Source organism: Rattus rattus, chromosome 12 (assembly GCF_011064425.1).
Source record: "Rattus rattus isolate New Zealand chromosome 12, Rrattus_CSIRO_v1, whole genome shotgun sequence".
Taxonomy (NCBI): domain Eukaryota; kingdom Metazoa; phylum Chordata; class Mammalia; order Rodentia; family Muridae; genus Rattus; species Rattus rattus.
In genome coordinates this window covers 49,280,470-49,295,919 of record NC_046165.1, presented here as the reverse complement: position 1 = coordinate 49,295,919, position 15,450 = coordinate 49,280,470, and the positions used below count along the sequence as shown (strand labels likewise).

The 15,450-nt window shown below is 41.3% G+C and overlaps 1 protein-coding gene across 1 annotated transcript in view; it reads right to left on the bottom strand.

The window, feature by feature from the left end:
• Lrrc63 (leucine rich repeat containing 63) overlaps positions 1 to 15,450 on the bottom strand; it is a 37,297-nt gene that overhangs the window by 13,261 nt on the left and 8,586 nt on the right. The window contains exons 6-8 of the mRNA XM_032917793.1: positions 13,602 to 13,700; positions 7,093 to 7,229; positions 4,377 to 4,460 (exon numbers count right to left, since the gene is read on the bottom strand). Coding sequence (XP_032773684.1) covers positions 4,377 to 4,460; positions 7,093 to 7,229; positions 13,602 to 13,700 — 320 coding nt within the window. The remainder of the gene's footprint in view (positions 1 to 4,376; positions 4,461 to 7,092; positions 7,230 to 13,601; positions 13,701 to 15,450) is intronic.

Below are 15,450 nucleotides of genomic sequence, written 5' to 3'. Positions count from 1 at the left end.
TGGTTTCTAATATCTATTAGTTTGTGTCTCTTTATTATTATGTGTCATGGGGGATTTATATCTGCTCTTGTCTAGCTTGATAGGCATTTCTATTTCTAGATTGGGGAAAATTTTTCTTCTATAATTGTTTAAAAATATTTTCTGCTCTTCTGGCCTTCTTCTTCCTCTAGACCAATTATTTGTAGATTTGGTCTTTTCATAGTCTCCCAGATTTCCACGATATTTTAGGTCCAGACTTTTTTTGTCTTATAATCTGTTAGAGAGGCTTATCTCTAAGGTTTTCGTTTGCCATCTAGCTGTTTCATTTCTAGTTTTATTTCAATTTGAATTTTATTTTAGTGATTCTATTCCTTTGTCAAATTCTACTTTCACATCTTAAATTGTTTTCATTATGTCTTTCAAATGATTCTTTGTGTTTTTACAGTCTTCAGTAAGGTTCTTTTTTTTTTTTTTCTTTTCTTTTTTTCGGAGCTGGGGACTGAACCCAGGACCTTGCGCTTGCTAGGCAAGTGCTCTACCACGAACTAAATCCCCAACCCTTCAGTAAGGTTCTTACTCATATGCTATTTAAGGTCCTTGAGCATAGTCAAAATTGCTATTTTGAAGTCCATATATTGTGCTTCATCTAAATTGCCTTTCTCAGGGAATATTGCAGTAGGGTTGCTGGCTTCTGAAGGTCGTGCATGGTCTTGGATATCCACATTTGTGGTTTTTGCACTGGGATCTAGGCATCTGGAGTTATGATATTTGAAGTGTTTCTTGAGGTGAATGTTTTGTTGGGTAGATATTCTGTTGTTTGTTTTCTGTTGTTTTCTCTGGATCCTCTGAAAGTGTGGTGGCTGTCTTATAATAGTCTTTATTAGAGACTATTTTGTGGGTCAAGGTGTGACATAAAGGAATGGGGATGGGCTAGCAGAAAAGATTGAGGGGCAGCAGGACAGAACTAGGCATACCTTGGGTCTGCACCAAGATGTGGGAATGGCAATAGTAGAGGAGCTCCTATAAGCAGGCTGAAGCATGACTAACAACATGTCTGGAGAGACCTTAATAAAAGAGCTGGCTTGCGCCATGTATCTCCACCACAGAATGGAGTTGGGATGGGAGGAGGGCTCCTGGCAGCACTCAGAATGCCTCTATAGTTCTAACATTGAATGCTTTACTCCCAAGATATCCGGAGGTAGAGCCTCTAGGAAATTAGTAGGTTTTTGAGGGAGAGCTCTCACAAATGGGATATATGCCATTATAAATGAAGCTTTGAAAAAAAAAAAAAAAAACCCTTAACCCTTCTGACCTGTGAGGGGAGAATGAGTAAGATGAAAGGGTGCTCAGTCTCCCCTTAGGGGGATGGGTCAGTTTTAAGCATGGTTAAGACACTTGAAGTCAGTATTAGTGCTAATGATGTCAGTATTAAGTGTATATTGTGAGCACTTCTTATTTTTGTGTTTCTTTAGGTCAGCAATTCTCGACCTTCCTAATGTTGGAACCCTTTAATACAGTTCCTCATGTTGTGGTGACCCCCAACCATGGAATTATTTTCATTGTTACTTCATAACTATAATTTTGCTACTGGTATGAATCTTAATGTAAATAGTTTTAGAGGTAAAGGTTTGCCAAGTGGGTGGCAACCCGCAGGCTGAGATCTGCTGCTTTAAGTAAAAATGTGGGGAAAGGGGAAGATTGGCTACTTAGCAGCTGTTGACCTGAGCGCCTGGACCAAAATGGCTGACTGTCAGACACATAGGCCATCACCCCCATGCCAGCATCAGCCATCTGGGCATCCCACAGACTCAGAGGAGATATAGGATGATCTTGGTTATGACCCTGGTTTAGGCACAGATTCAGCCAGGGCTATTTAAAATAGTTTGTACTAGATATTTTGTTCTCTCTAGTATCACTGAAGTCTACGTAAGAGAGGAAACATTTCTGCCAACAGTGCAGCAAAGGGAAGTTGCCTACTGCCATGTCTGGTGCTGAGAGGCAATGATGTCAATGTTCCAAACAAATGGCTGTGATTATTCCAAATTTCCCTTTTTGGGGGACTGTATAAGCAGGGTGCTCAGGCTCAGAGAATCCACTGGAAAGAGACTCTCTTGTGTTTCCTTCCATGAGTTTTGACCATTAGGCCTGATAAAGGGCTTCTCTTCAGTGAACTCTTCTTGGTTATTTCCAGTAGTCTGGGCTGAGTGGGTGACAAGGAAGGGCAGATACAAAATACTGACAGCAGAGTGTCAGCTCCAGAGCAAGATAGAGGGTAGTGGATGGAGAGGAATAGCAAGAGGTGGTGGAGACCTGGGATAAACCCCCTCAGGAGAAAAGCTGTAAGGAATCTCAGAAGAGAAACTGCAGACTCTGGTCACCAACAGTGCACTAGAGAGACACCTCAGCCCTCAGCCCTCAGCCCTCATCCCAGATGTGCTGTAACCCTGCTGCTTCCTACAAGTTGAGGAACCCTGATGCCTGGCATGCAACACCAGCTGCAACACAGCTACAGTCACGGCCCAAGGAGCACTGACTTCCTAAGCCCACTTAAGAGCTGTACCATTTCAAGAGGAAAGGGAACATTTGGAAATGCAAAGGGAGCTAGAAACAGATTAGGTGAACAAGGTCAAGCACCAAAACGGATAAAGCAGGGGTGAGGGGAGGTGGGGGTGGGGATGGGGGAACAGTATCCTGAACACATCACTGACAAGAAAGGAACAGGTGCAGGGTAAAGTAAATACATGGGGAAGTGAACTATATCCATCGAACTATATCCAACTATATCCAACTATATCCTTGCATAGGCTGGATTCTCCTAGTGAAATATAAGGATTAGCACATGAAACTTTAAAAAATGTGGTAGCAGCATTAGAAAACCAGAGGAAGACATCTTCGTATTTTTCTAAAGATGTGACTATGTTCCAAGAAAACCAATTGGGCAGTGAGAACTAATAATGGGATTTGGTTACATAGTTCAATTTTTAAAATTAGTCTAAAATAGTAGTACACCGTTTCTATTCTGTATTTACTTTAATCAGATGATTTTGGAAATAAAAGAAGTATTATGTATAGAAATATGCTCATGAAATCCTTAGAGACAGTTATTAGAGAAGTTAAGTGAAACACAGATTGCTGTGAAGGGCATAAAATAAGATTTGCGAGGCTGGAGAGATGCTGCTGCAGCTAAGAGCACATACTTGGACCAAGTTCCATTTCCAGCACCCATGTCACCTGACTTACAACTGTCTGCAGCTTCAGCTCCAGGGAATTCAACGTCTCCGACCTTCCTAGGCACCTTTACTCACATGCACAAGATCTCACATAGATGCACAGACAGACACATGATTAAAAACAAAGTTGAAAGATTTGAATGATTAAGAGTATGTAATGTTCTAGATTTTAGTTTCATCATTTATATTATGTGTGTGTATGTGTGTGTGTGTGTGTGTCTGTGTCTGTATGTGTGTCTGTGTGTGTGTCTGTGTGTGTGTGTGTGTGTGTGTGTGTGTGTGTGTAAGTATGTATACCATGTGTGTAAAGTGCCCTTAGAGGCCAGAAAAGGACATCAGATGTTAGAACTGGCATTTCAGGCATCTGTGAGCCACCCAATGTGGGTGTTGGGAAACTGAACTTGGGTCCTATGGAAGAACAGCAAATGCTGTTAACCACTTTGCTATCTCTCTAGCCCATGTAATATATTTTAAAATAAAAAACAAACACTGTCAACAAAATTTTGTGTAACTCAAAACGACTGCAATGAATGTGTCAAGCTTGTGTTCGTGTGTGCCGTGACAAGTCTATATAAAAAAATCTTAACGGTCCTAACAAAACATCTTCCCTACTAGTTACCATTGCACACTCACAGCAGAAGAAAGACAGAGCCAGGCGAGGTGGCACACACCTTCAATCCCAGCACTTAGGATGCACAGGCAGGCGGAGCTCTGTGAGTTGGAGGCTAGCCTGGTCTACAGAGTGACTTGCAGATCAGCTAGGGAGGCATAGTGAGACCTTGTCCTAAAACAATAAGGACACAGGTGAAGTCAAGGCTTTTGGTAATTTGTAAAAGAATTTGACTCTGTGTGTGTGTGTGTGTGTGTGTGTGTGTGTGTGTGTAGTGACACTGAAATATATAAGAACCATATATATCCACACCAGAAAGTGAACCAAAATAATGTGTTATTCTGTTAAAAGGTTATTATATTTTACTTTTAAAAGTATCATTGGAAATATATCTTGCAGAACTACATACTAGATGTTCAAATACATTTGAAAATAAACCCTACAATTCACAAATTCTATTTCATGACTGAAACAAATGAAAAGACTAAGGTCTTTGTCATTACCAAATGTCCTTAACGGAATGGTCATTTACTGTGTATCTATTACTTTGCAAATACCTGAGTTTCTGGATTTCATTTGGAATAGTTTCAATCTCATTGTAGGAAACATCAAGCTCCTCAAGATAATTCAGGCAAAATAACCTTAAATAGAAAGAACAGTGAGTTATGAAAGTGACTATTCATTGTCCCTGGAAATTAAGACATTTACAAGTTAAATATTTTCCCATGACACCAAGAGTTACATCAACTTCTTTTCGTTATACATTCCATGAACACCTTAAAAAGATGCTGATGTCTGTGAAGTCTGGGCTGACATCATTTGGAGTGGAAAATGCTCACTTAACAAAACATAACCAAGAACCGTTTATCATCTGAATGTTTTTCTCGGTTGCTACATTAGTTCTTTGCTTGAACTCTGGGTAGTTGGAAACAGCAGGACCACATTGTCCCCACAGTTCAGGAACCACAACTCCAGCATCCTGCTGGTCCTTCTGGAGGCTTCATGCAACATCTCTCATGTCTCTCCTAGCTTCCCAGGGTACTTTGAAATCCCAGCCATCTCCTGACTTGCAGCAGCATTTGTCTCTGATTTCAGGATGGCCCCATTTAATTTGACAAACTGCATTTACATATTATAATTGCAAGTAAGTAAGGTCACATTCTGAGGTTTGATGTGGACATGGACTTCTGAGGTCTTTGTTCAACCCGAGTGTATTGACTTTCCCAATGGATACCTTTGATTTTTCTCCCCATCAATAAATGACCAAAAAAAAAGAAGTAAAAGATATAATGGCTCTATGGCACATAACCACAGCACTGTGAGTTTTTCTCCTATGAGGTACAAATAGAAACCACTTTTGAAGGCTATTAAACAGCTAAGTATGATATTGATCATAATCCTTGGAACCACCCCCCCTACCCCATTGTGTATATACTATCCTCAAAATCTGCCTCTTTCCACACAAACTTGGAATATTTATTGCATGCCTAAAGCACTGTGAACACAGGGTTTTACTAACCTCCCACTACTTCAGCATGCAGATGAAGATCTTCATGGTCCCACCTTTGACTACTTTCCTGAGTTGCCTGTCATCCCCATCCCATAATTCCCTATTAACTATTTATTTGCTAAAAGTATCTGAATTAATAGTTTTTACATATCTCCAAATGTCAGGCTGCATCTGCCCAAATTTGACTCTTTTGTAATTTTCTTCTCGTATTAGAAATTGTAAAACAAATGTAATCTCGTGCACAGAACTCTTCTGCAAATCCTTCCAACTGGAAGAACTGATACTTCTGAGTGTAAGCTTACTTCTTGGACCCTGTCCTATTGCACAGCTATGAGATTCTGGAGCCCAGAAATTACATCTTTATTTCTATCTATCCAGTGTATGAATAAATCAGAAGTGAATGAACCCCGGTTAATCTAAACTCCTTCTCTCTGAGAAACTGTTGACACTGATTTGGAAACTGTAAGTGTCTTAGTTAGGGTTTTACTGCTGTGAACAGACACCATGACCAAGTCAAGTCTTAGAAGGACAGCATTTAACTGGGACTGGCTTACACGCTCAGAGGTTCAGTCCATTAACATCAAGGTGGAAGTGTGGTGGCGTCTCTAGGCAGAGCTGAGAGTCCTACATCTTCATCTGAAGGTGCTAGCGGAATACTGGCTTCCAGGCAGCTAGGACTAGGGTATTAGAGCCCACACCCACAGTGACACACCTACTCCAACAAGGCCACACCTCCTAATTGTGCCACTCCCTGGGCTGAGCATTAACAAACCATCACAGTAAGCACACCCTTTTTGATTCAGTGGTCAACCCCCAACTTCTTTTTCACTCCTGTAAAGAAAATGTTTATAGTATCTACTCTATCTTTTAAACTTAAGATCATACTTTTTTTTTTTTAACCTCAGGAAGTTCCTCTTTACCACCAGTGGACCACAGAGCTCGTCTCCTTCCCACTTCCTTCCCCTCCCTTATCCCATTATCCTAACTACCAACTCCAGGAGGAATTCCCTGAGAACTCACAGGCTAGTCTTGTCAGGGAAGTAGGTAGGCTAGCTGCAGATCTTCACCTCTCCCTTGAATCCTCCGAATCCAATCTCTCAGTCTCATCCACAGCTCTGTAGAAGACCACTTGTTATGGTCTCTCTTCACCCTCAGATCCTGGTGGATCACCCTGTTTTCTGCCCTCCTGTAGACCCCCCTAGCCCATCCCTATTCCTAAGTGTCAGCTCCTAATACACAGAGACACATTTTATCTGGAAACTTCAGTGGTCACACCTATCAGGATTCCAGCAGAATTTCCTTCCAGGCAACACACAGCTACCACATTCTCCTAGTCTTTGTATAGGCCAATCTCCTTAGGTTATAGGTTAGAACACTAGGGCCAGAATGCTCAAATTACTTTCTACAGGCCCTTAGGCCATCATCCTAATATTTAAACCAAAAGACTCAAGTGCTTTCCATGCTCAGAAGCACCATCAGTGGGTAGGCGCCGGGGTCTAATTGCTGGTCATTATATTGGGATTCATCAGAGCCACACTGTGTTCTGTGTAGCTGGGAGAATATTTTTTGATACCAGATTAAGAAATGAGTCTGTTAATCATAGCAGAGGGAGAATGCTTAGGTAATCAAAATTCTTCTAGCCACTTTCAAAGGGTAAATTGAGGCTTTACTAAATAATTTATGACTAAATAAAATATGTACAAATAATTTAGTTCTGTGTCAACCTTAATTCTGTGTCTACTACCTCAGATGATCAACCTTACCCAGCAGGAAGCGATGTAATAAAATTAAAGGCAATGGTGAACTTCGTAAGGTGCTTCAATTGCTGAATTTCAGAAGGAATTTCTCTGATAGGATTATTTCTCAGTTTCAGTACTTGTAGGTTTTGAAGATAAAGTACCTGGGGAACAGAAAAGGCAAACATTAACTGAAATGAAATGAAACACAACCTCTCACGTGTGTCTCCTATAAATGCTTTAAACCAATACAGTAAGATCAGTATAGAGAAGCGTCTTAGCTCATATTGTCTCAATACTTTCAGAGAGAGAACAAGGCAGGGTTAACACTGGGTGTTAAGGAGGAAGCCAGGACATCTGAGTCATGAAGGAGACTGTGATGCTAAGCCTTTGTCATTTCAATGGCCATAGTTGTTCCTTTTAAATGGTGACTTGACTAATTCTTTGAGAATTCCATACAATGAAGTTTGATCATGCTCATGCACCTTCAAATCCTCCAACTCCTGCCCCCATGCCCACCTTCCTACCCACTATATGCACTTACCCTCTGTCTCTGTCTCTGACCACTGAGTCTCGTTTGTGCGAGACTACTCTCCTGTACTTGAAGCCTGCCCTGGGGTATAGTTGGCCTACTAGGAGTCACACCATTAAGGAGAACTGCCTTTCCCTCCCCCAGCAATTATCAAATTCCAATCACCTGAGTTAGGGGTGGACTTCGTGCCCACCTCTTTTCTCCATGCTGGGCTCTTGTTTGGCTTGGGTTTGCCCAGGTTTTATGCATGCTGACACGATTTCTCTGAGTCCACCTGTGCGTCTGCCCTAGTTTTGCTGGGAAACACTCTTTCTATGAAGCCATCCACCACATGTAGCTCCTAGAACCTTTCCACCGCCCTCTTCTATGTAGGTCTCTGAGCCTTAGAGGGAGAGGTACGATGCGAGCCTCTCATTTAGGGCTGAGCACTTCAGTCTTATTCTCTGCAGCTGAGAATCAGTTGAGCGTCTGTGTTCATTGCCATGTACTTTGTAAGAAGACACTTCTCTGATGAGAGCAGAATGATGCATTAGATCTAAGACTACATGTGGTGGTCTTGGTAGGAATATTGGCTGACAGGGCCTGGTTTTTCTTTCTGGGGTGCATGAATGTGTGGTGGAGAATCCAATAAAGAAGTGATTAATAATGGGCATGCCAAGCCCTAAGTGAGGCTTCTTGGCCTTAAAGTGGTGCTCCTAACCAACAGTGGAGGAGTTCGCTGTGACATGGGCTCTGAAAAGCTCCTTAATCTAGCTGTGTGATGCTTTAAGTTATGAATTCATTAGAATAAAATGAGCTAAAAGAACAAAGCCCTCAAATTATTATGGGATTAATATGACATGTTGAGATGGTAAAATGTCTGTTCTCATGTGTCCTTGACTCAAGAATTGTCCTTGCAGGGCTGGAAAGATGGGTCAGAGGTTAAGAGAACTTAATGCTTGAAGAGGACTGAAGTTCTGATCCTTGCACACAAGTTGGGTGGCTCACAACTGCCTACAACTCCATGGGATACAATGTCCTCTCTTGACCTCTATGGATACCCCTCAACATGTACACATACATATACAGACACAGACAGAAACATACATACACACTGTTGTGAGACAAAGCGTTACCTGGGGAGACAACAACACACATACTCCCACAACAGACCAAAGTCTGGATGCCACTGAAGGTCTAACGAGCTTTATTGGAATTACTTACAGGAATATGGGTGAGGAGCAGAAATGACTCAAAACAACTGAGTCACCAAAGCCAACCCAGCATGGGTGACAGCTCATAAAGCTGGGAATCTGAAGTCAACTGCACAGCCTACAGGCAGCTCAGCCAGCCTCTGCTTCTTCCAGTCAGCTAGGCTTTCTCCGAATCTTCTTTTCGGGCTTTGTTCCTTTGATGGTGACTCTCAGTAGTCTTTTATTCTTGGGGGCAGGGTGGTGGTGTGTGGATCTAGTCAATTTCAGGGACTTCCTGAAACTATTTTGAGGGGTTTTGTTGTTTTGTTTTTGTTTGTTTTTAAGTGCTTTCCTGAAAGGATGGAATATTTCAATCTTTGAAAACTCCTAGACTTTGATGAACTCATATTTTCACATAAGACCATCAAGCTATGATGAGGGAGGAGGAAATATTTCCAGAGCAGAATTCACTGAGGTTCATCAGTAGCCTATCAGGTGCCACACTCAGATTACTTCAATCTCATAATAATTTCATGTCCAACAGTTTTTGTATGAAAATGTAAAACTGAATTGATCTGTAGATTAATTTGGAAGTCCTACCATCAGAAGAACATTAAACCTGTGAACCTGGGATGTTTGTTTATCTACACATGTCTCATATACATTTTTAATTGAAATTTCACAGTATAGGCATGGTTTTTGGTTAAACCTACTTCTAAATATTTCATTATTTTTCTTGTGATTTTAAATGAAAACCAATTTTCTTATATAGACAAGTATATAAAATTATATATCGACAGTATACTAAAATGCAGTTGATTATTTTTGGTATTAACTCTATATACTACAACATTTCAAGAAATACTCATGCACTATAACCATATTTTATTGGGTTTCTTATTATATGTCTATCATCTGCAACTGGAGATGGCTTTTCATTCCTCCTTTTCTACAAACATGATTTGTATAATTTCAACATTTTAATAAAACTATGCAGTCTTTTGTTGAGATAAAACATTTACATATCTTTACAGGGGTAAATGGTTGTCAATCCATAAATATATTCAATCTTTTAAAAAAATTTTTAATCTGGATATTACAGCTTTACCAATTGCCTTAGTTACATGGTCCAGGGCAAGGTTGAACATAAGTAGCCAGGATGTTCATCTTCATCTTGTTCCTGATCTGAGGAGGCAAACTTCGAGTCTTCCCTCATCAAGCATACTAGCTGTAAGGGTTGTGTCTGAAGTTCTGTCTATTCCTAGATGTTGAGTGGAATCCTTTGGAAGGAGTTATGAAAGGAGCTGGGATTTCCCAGGGATGATCTACTATCTCTATTGAGATAGCTGTGTTTTTCCTCATTTGTATTTTAATCTTACAGTGACCTTTATGTTGAGCTGTTTAAGCATTCCTGAGATAAGTCTCATCTGGTGATGCTTCACTTGCTTGAGGAGGAAATTGCCTTTGTGCACTGTGGGTTGAAAGCATGCACTGAGGACGTCTACACATGCAGTCATGAGAGTTTTGAATCTGGGTAGATATTATTGCTTTACCAATTGCCTTGGTTAGATGATCTGGTGCAAGGTTGAACGGAAGTAGCCAGGATGTCCATCTCTGTGATGTTCCTGATCTGAGGGGGGAAACTTCCAGTCGTCCCTCATCAAGTATACTAGCTGTGAGGGTGCTTTGCTCTGGGTTATTTTTCTTGTCGTGGCTGACTTCTGCTAGTAGGACACTGTTGGTTTAATGGTTAGAAATGGGAAACATTTGTGAAGAGCTGGTTTAATTCATGGATATTTGATAGAATTCAGCCATGAAATCATCTAGACTGAAACATTTCTTTATGGGAAATTCTAAAATTATTGGTGAATCTCTCACAAATCATATTTTCCATTTGCAGTCCGCTTTTACATGTTTGTAGAAATGTTTATTTCATCTAAGCTATAAAATAGTTTAGTATAGTTATTTTAAAATCTAAGTTCTTTCTTGTTAGTTTTGTAGGGCCAGTAGAAACCTTTCATTCTTGACTTTGGGAGTTTAAACCTTCTGTGTGTACATGGGCTTTTGTTTTGTTTTTGTTTGCTCTGTCTATGTAGTCCTTGTCAATTTTGTTAATCTTTTCAAAGTAGTAATGCTTGCAGTTTTGCCTTTATCTCTGTTGACTTCCTGTTCTCTAGTTCCTGTACTAAGTGTTATTATTTCCTTCTTATTCTATCTTGGGTTTAGTTCACTTGTTTCTAATGCCTTAAATTTAAAGGTTATTTTGCTGATATGAGGTACTTCTTTTTCTTTTAAACTTTTTATTGATTCTTTGTGAATTTCACACAAAGCACCCCAATCCCACTCAGCTCCTTGTTCCAACAATACCGACGTCTGCCCTCCAAACCTCCCAAACAAAGCAAAGCAAAACAAAAATCCAATTTCACCACGTAAACAGAGACATGTCACACAGTATACCCTTTTGCCCAAAGAGCTTTACTGCAAATGTTCACTGCAATGAATTGTTGGTTTGGTTCAAGGTCTCTGGCTTCTGCTCCACCGTCAATACTGGATCCTCACCAGACTCCTCTTGGATATCCTGTTGTTGCCCTGTGTCATAGGACCCTTCAGCTTTGGTTCCTCAGGACTGGCCCCTTCATGTGATTCAGCAGTTCATAGACAGGGTAGATATTTGGGTAGGCTAACTCAAAGTTCCGGATCTGGGCCTGGGCTGTAGCTGAGTTGGTCAGCCCACCTGCTCTCCTACTTTGTGGCAACTGCCAAGGGCAGGACCGGCTCTCCCAAGCTCATGCCACCAGGGTCAGCTTACCATGTTTCCCAGGCAAGGTGCCAGGCCCACTCTCCCAAATGCTGCAGCAAGCTCTCCCACACCACCCCAGATATGAGATGGGGCCAACTCTGTGCAACCCTTGGACATGAACATGGTCCCAGGCAGAAGCCCACACCAGGGATGTCCACATAGCCTATGGCTATAACATGGCAACAAACACTGACACAAACCCATACTGCTGTAGGGCCATGGACCAGACATGGCCCTTGGCATCAGCGTAGGCAAGGGCATCACCATAGCCAGGGGCGGTATTACAGGCTACTCACATCAGGTTGTTCCTCACCACCCTCACATCTCAAGTTCTGCCTCTCTTCATAGTGCACAAACTGTTCTGTTTCTTTATCATCTTTCTACCACATACTCACTCATGCGTTGCTGCAGGCAGGGTTCTGTGTGTTTTCCACTTCGCGATACATCCTTCGAGCACAAGCGTTTATAGCTATACATTTCCCCCTGAGCACTGTTTCAGATGCACCAAATAAATGTTGACACACTGTTTCTGTTGTCATTTATCTTCAAAATTCTCTAATTTCCTTTTGATTCTGCTTTGGTTCATTGGTTAAGAATTAGTTGCTTTGATTGCCTGAAGACCCATAGCATGGACCCAACTTAACTCTTTCCTGCCAACCCTTTCAGCCTTCCCTTCTAACCCATCTTTATTCCTTCGTCAACTGCCAATTGCCAGAAACTCTTTCTACCAGGGATCCCCAGTGGCCAAAGTAGATTGAGATCCAGGAAGATGATTTTCACTGTCCTTCCTGTCCTCCATTAAGATCTCTTCAGTCTTCCTTTAAGTCCTGTATAGCCTGCTGGCAGAAGACCTCCCCCCCCCAATCTCCATTCCCTAGGAACTCTGTCATGTCTTAGGGTTCTATTGCTGTGAAGAGATACCATGACCAAAGCAACTCTCATAAAGGACAACATTGACTGGGGCTGGCTTACTGGTTCTGAGGTTCAGTCCATTATCATCATGGCAGGAAGCATGGCAGCATCCAGGCAGGTATTGCTACAGGAGATGAGAGTTCTACCTCATGATCCAAAGGCAGACAGGAGAAGACTGGTTCCCATGTGGCTAAGAAGAAGGTCTCAAAGCCCACCCCTAGAGTGACACACTCCAGCAAAGCGACACCTCCAAACAGTGTCACTCCCTGGGCCAAGCAAACCACCATACTGCCTCTTGATGCAAACCCCTAGCCCTAACCCACACCCCCTCTTGGCCTTACTTCTTAGTTCATCTTCGTTCTTTTTTTCCACACCCTGACTTCAGGAAGCACTCTTTACCAGGGAACCCCCAGCCACCACACTTGCCTAGGATCCACAGCAACTAAAGAACAGAGCATCTCCCCAACAAAGACAGACCAGATCGATACACCAAGAAATACTTCAAGCCAAGTGAAACTCAACATATCTAGACCTCAGAGCAAAAACACAAATTTCAACAGCTAAAAAATTCTGCCAGAAGCACATTAGCCTGAATTGAGACAGACTCAACGTGTGTACACCTCAGTCCTCCCAGACTTTTTTTTTAAAAATTTTCTGATTAGCACATGGGTAAGTTAATTTTAAAGGTTACTAAAAGTCAGAAGAATGAATTATATTTTATGCATTATACAACCATGAGAGAATATTTGAGACCTTGGTGTAACACTGCATTTGGGGCTAAAGTCATTGAACTTCCAAAAAAAAAAAAAAAAAAAAAAATGCTACACTTTCTTTACTTCTTCTTTTTTTTTTTTTTTTTTTTTTTTTTTTTTTTTGGGCTGGGGATTGAACCCAGGACCTTGCGCTTCCTAGGCAAGCGCTCTACCACTGAGCCAAATCCCCAACCCCTACTTTCTTTACTTCTAATAAGTTACACGTTCTTCACTCCTAATAAGTAAGGCCTGTTTAAATGCAGCTCAACATGTATTTATTTTACAATATCTTCAGGATATCTTAAGATACCTACTTTGATTTACAATAGTAAAATTTAACAATATAGACAATAAAAAAGTAGACTCACTTCTACCGGAAATTGGTGGAGGTCATTATATGATAAATTAAGGTATACCAACTGAAAAGCCACAGATGTTAAGTCTGGACACTGCGCTAGAAAGAATCCCTGTAGGAAAGTAACAGAAAAATAAGGTGTTAATTATTAACAGTAAATTATCTATGTTATAACATGTTTAAACTCTGTGTAGTTTCAATTCGCATTATTCTTTGCATATATGTGTGATGGATATGTGTGATGTGAGTATAAGTGTATGTTCCACAGGACACATGTGACAGCAAAGGTCCTTAGGCTTGACAGCAGTTGCTTTATCCACTAAGCCATCTCCGCAGGCTGCCTTAGTTTTATTTTAGGAGATGGTACTATGCTTTCATTGTTCTATGGGTAATTTGTTTAGTGGACTCCTTCCCTCATTTCTTTTCCTGATGCACAAAAACACAGTCTATGATTCTGCATGTTGATCTTACTAATTTTCCTGAACTTATTTATTAGCTCTAAGACCTTTATCAGTGATGATAATAATTCTAAAAGCCACAGTCCCAAACACTGAAATCCCAGAAGATCATGTGACAGTACTAAAATATTAACTTGTTGATATCTTTGAAGTCCTCAAAACTAATTCCCATTGGAGGAAAAAGAAAAAACTGCATAACAGGCAGAAAGCCAAGTTCCCAGGGGGACTGATGCATGTGTTTATGCAGATGCCCTATGCTAGGGGCTGATGCATTAATGTATGCAGATGCTCTATGCTGGGGGCCGATGCTTGTGTGTGGATGCTCTATGGTGGGGGCTGATGTGTGTGTGTGGATGCTCTATGCTGGGGGCTGATGTGTGTGTGTGGATGCTCTATGCTGGGGGCTGATGTGTGTGTGTGGATGCTTTACTTGTTGCTAAGTTACTCTATTATTTACCACTCCTGCCTTTTTACACACAGTACCATGCTTGGTCAAGACACACTCTTCAGCTGAGACTAGGAAAGAACTTGACAAGCATTCTGAAACCCAGATACGTTACGGATGAGATGCCCGTCCTGGTCTACAGGATGCATTACCTGTAGCTGGAGCTATTTCTGAGTGGGGATGTGACTGTTGAGGTGATGAAACTGACTCATTTACTAACATGAGAAAGAGTACATACTTCACCTTTAGGATTCTCTCCCCCTCTTCCCTTTTCTTTCTTTTCAAAACAAAAACATGGTAATGGAGATTCTATACCCTCTTTTTGGTATGTCTGAAGATAGTGACAGTGTACTCACATACAAAAAATAAATAAATTTTAAAAAAGAGTTTGAGGGCTAGCCTGGGCTACCCTCTATTTAAAAAAAAAAAACCACAGAAACAAAAAACAAAAACATAACAGGATGTGTAGATTTTCGAGGCCAAAGAGTTCTGAAAACTGGGAAGTAGCTTGTTTGGCAGAGTGCTTACCCAGCATGCATGGAGTCCTGGGTTCCATTCCGAGCACCATGTGTGGAAGTGGGGCATGGTGGAGCATAGGTATAATCCCAGCGCTCAGTAATTGGAGGCATGAGGACTGAAAGTCATCCTCAGCTGTACTGCCAGCTCAGGGGACCTTGTCCCAAACAAGCAAACAAATGTGCAAATAGTTCGGAGTACAGCTGTGCTCACTTACCGTGAGGTCTTGTGCAAGCTATTTTCCTGCAACCTCCACGTTTGCATCTGTAAATGAATATTAGGTTGTCTACCCTGAGGACTGTAGGTTGTAGGAGGAGCACAGGCTTGGAACACAGTGTGTGTTTAATAAATGATAACCAATATGACCGTGATTCATCTGTTGGGCGGTCTGGTGCAGACCACCCTCACACTAGACTTGACACAAGGGCTGAAGCTTCTGGTGA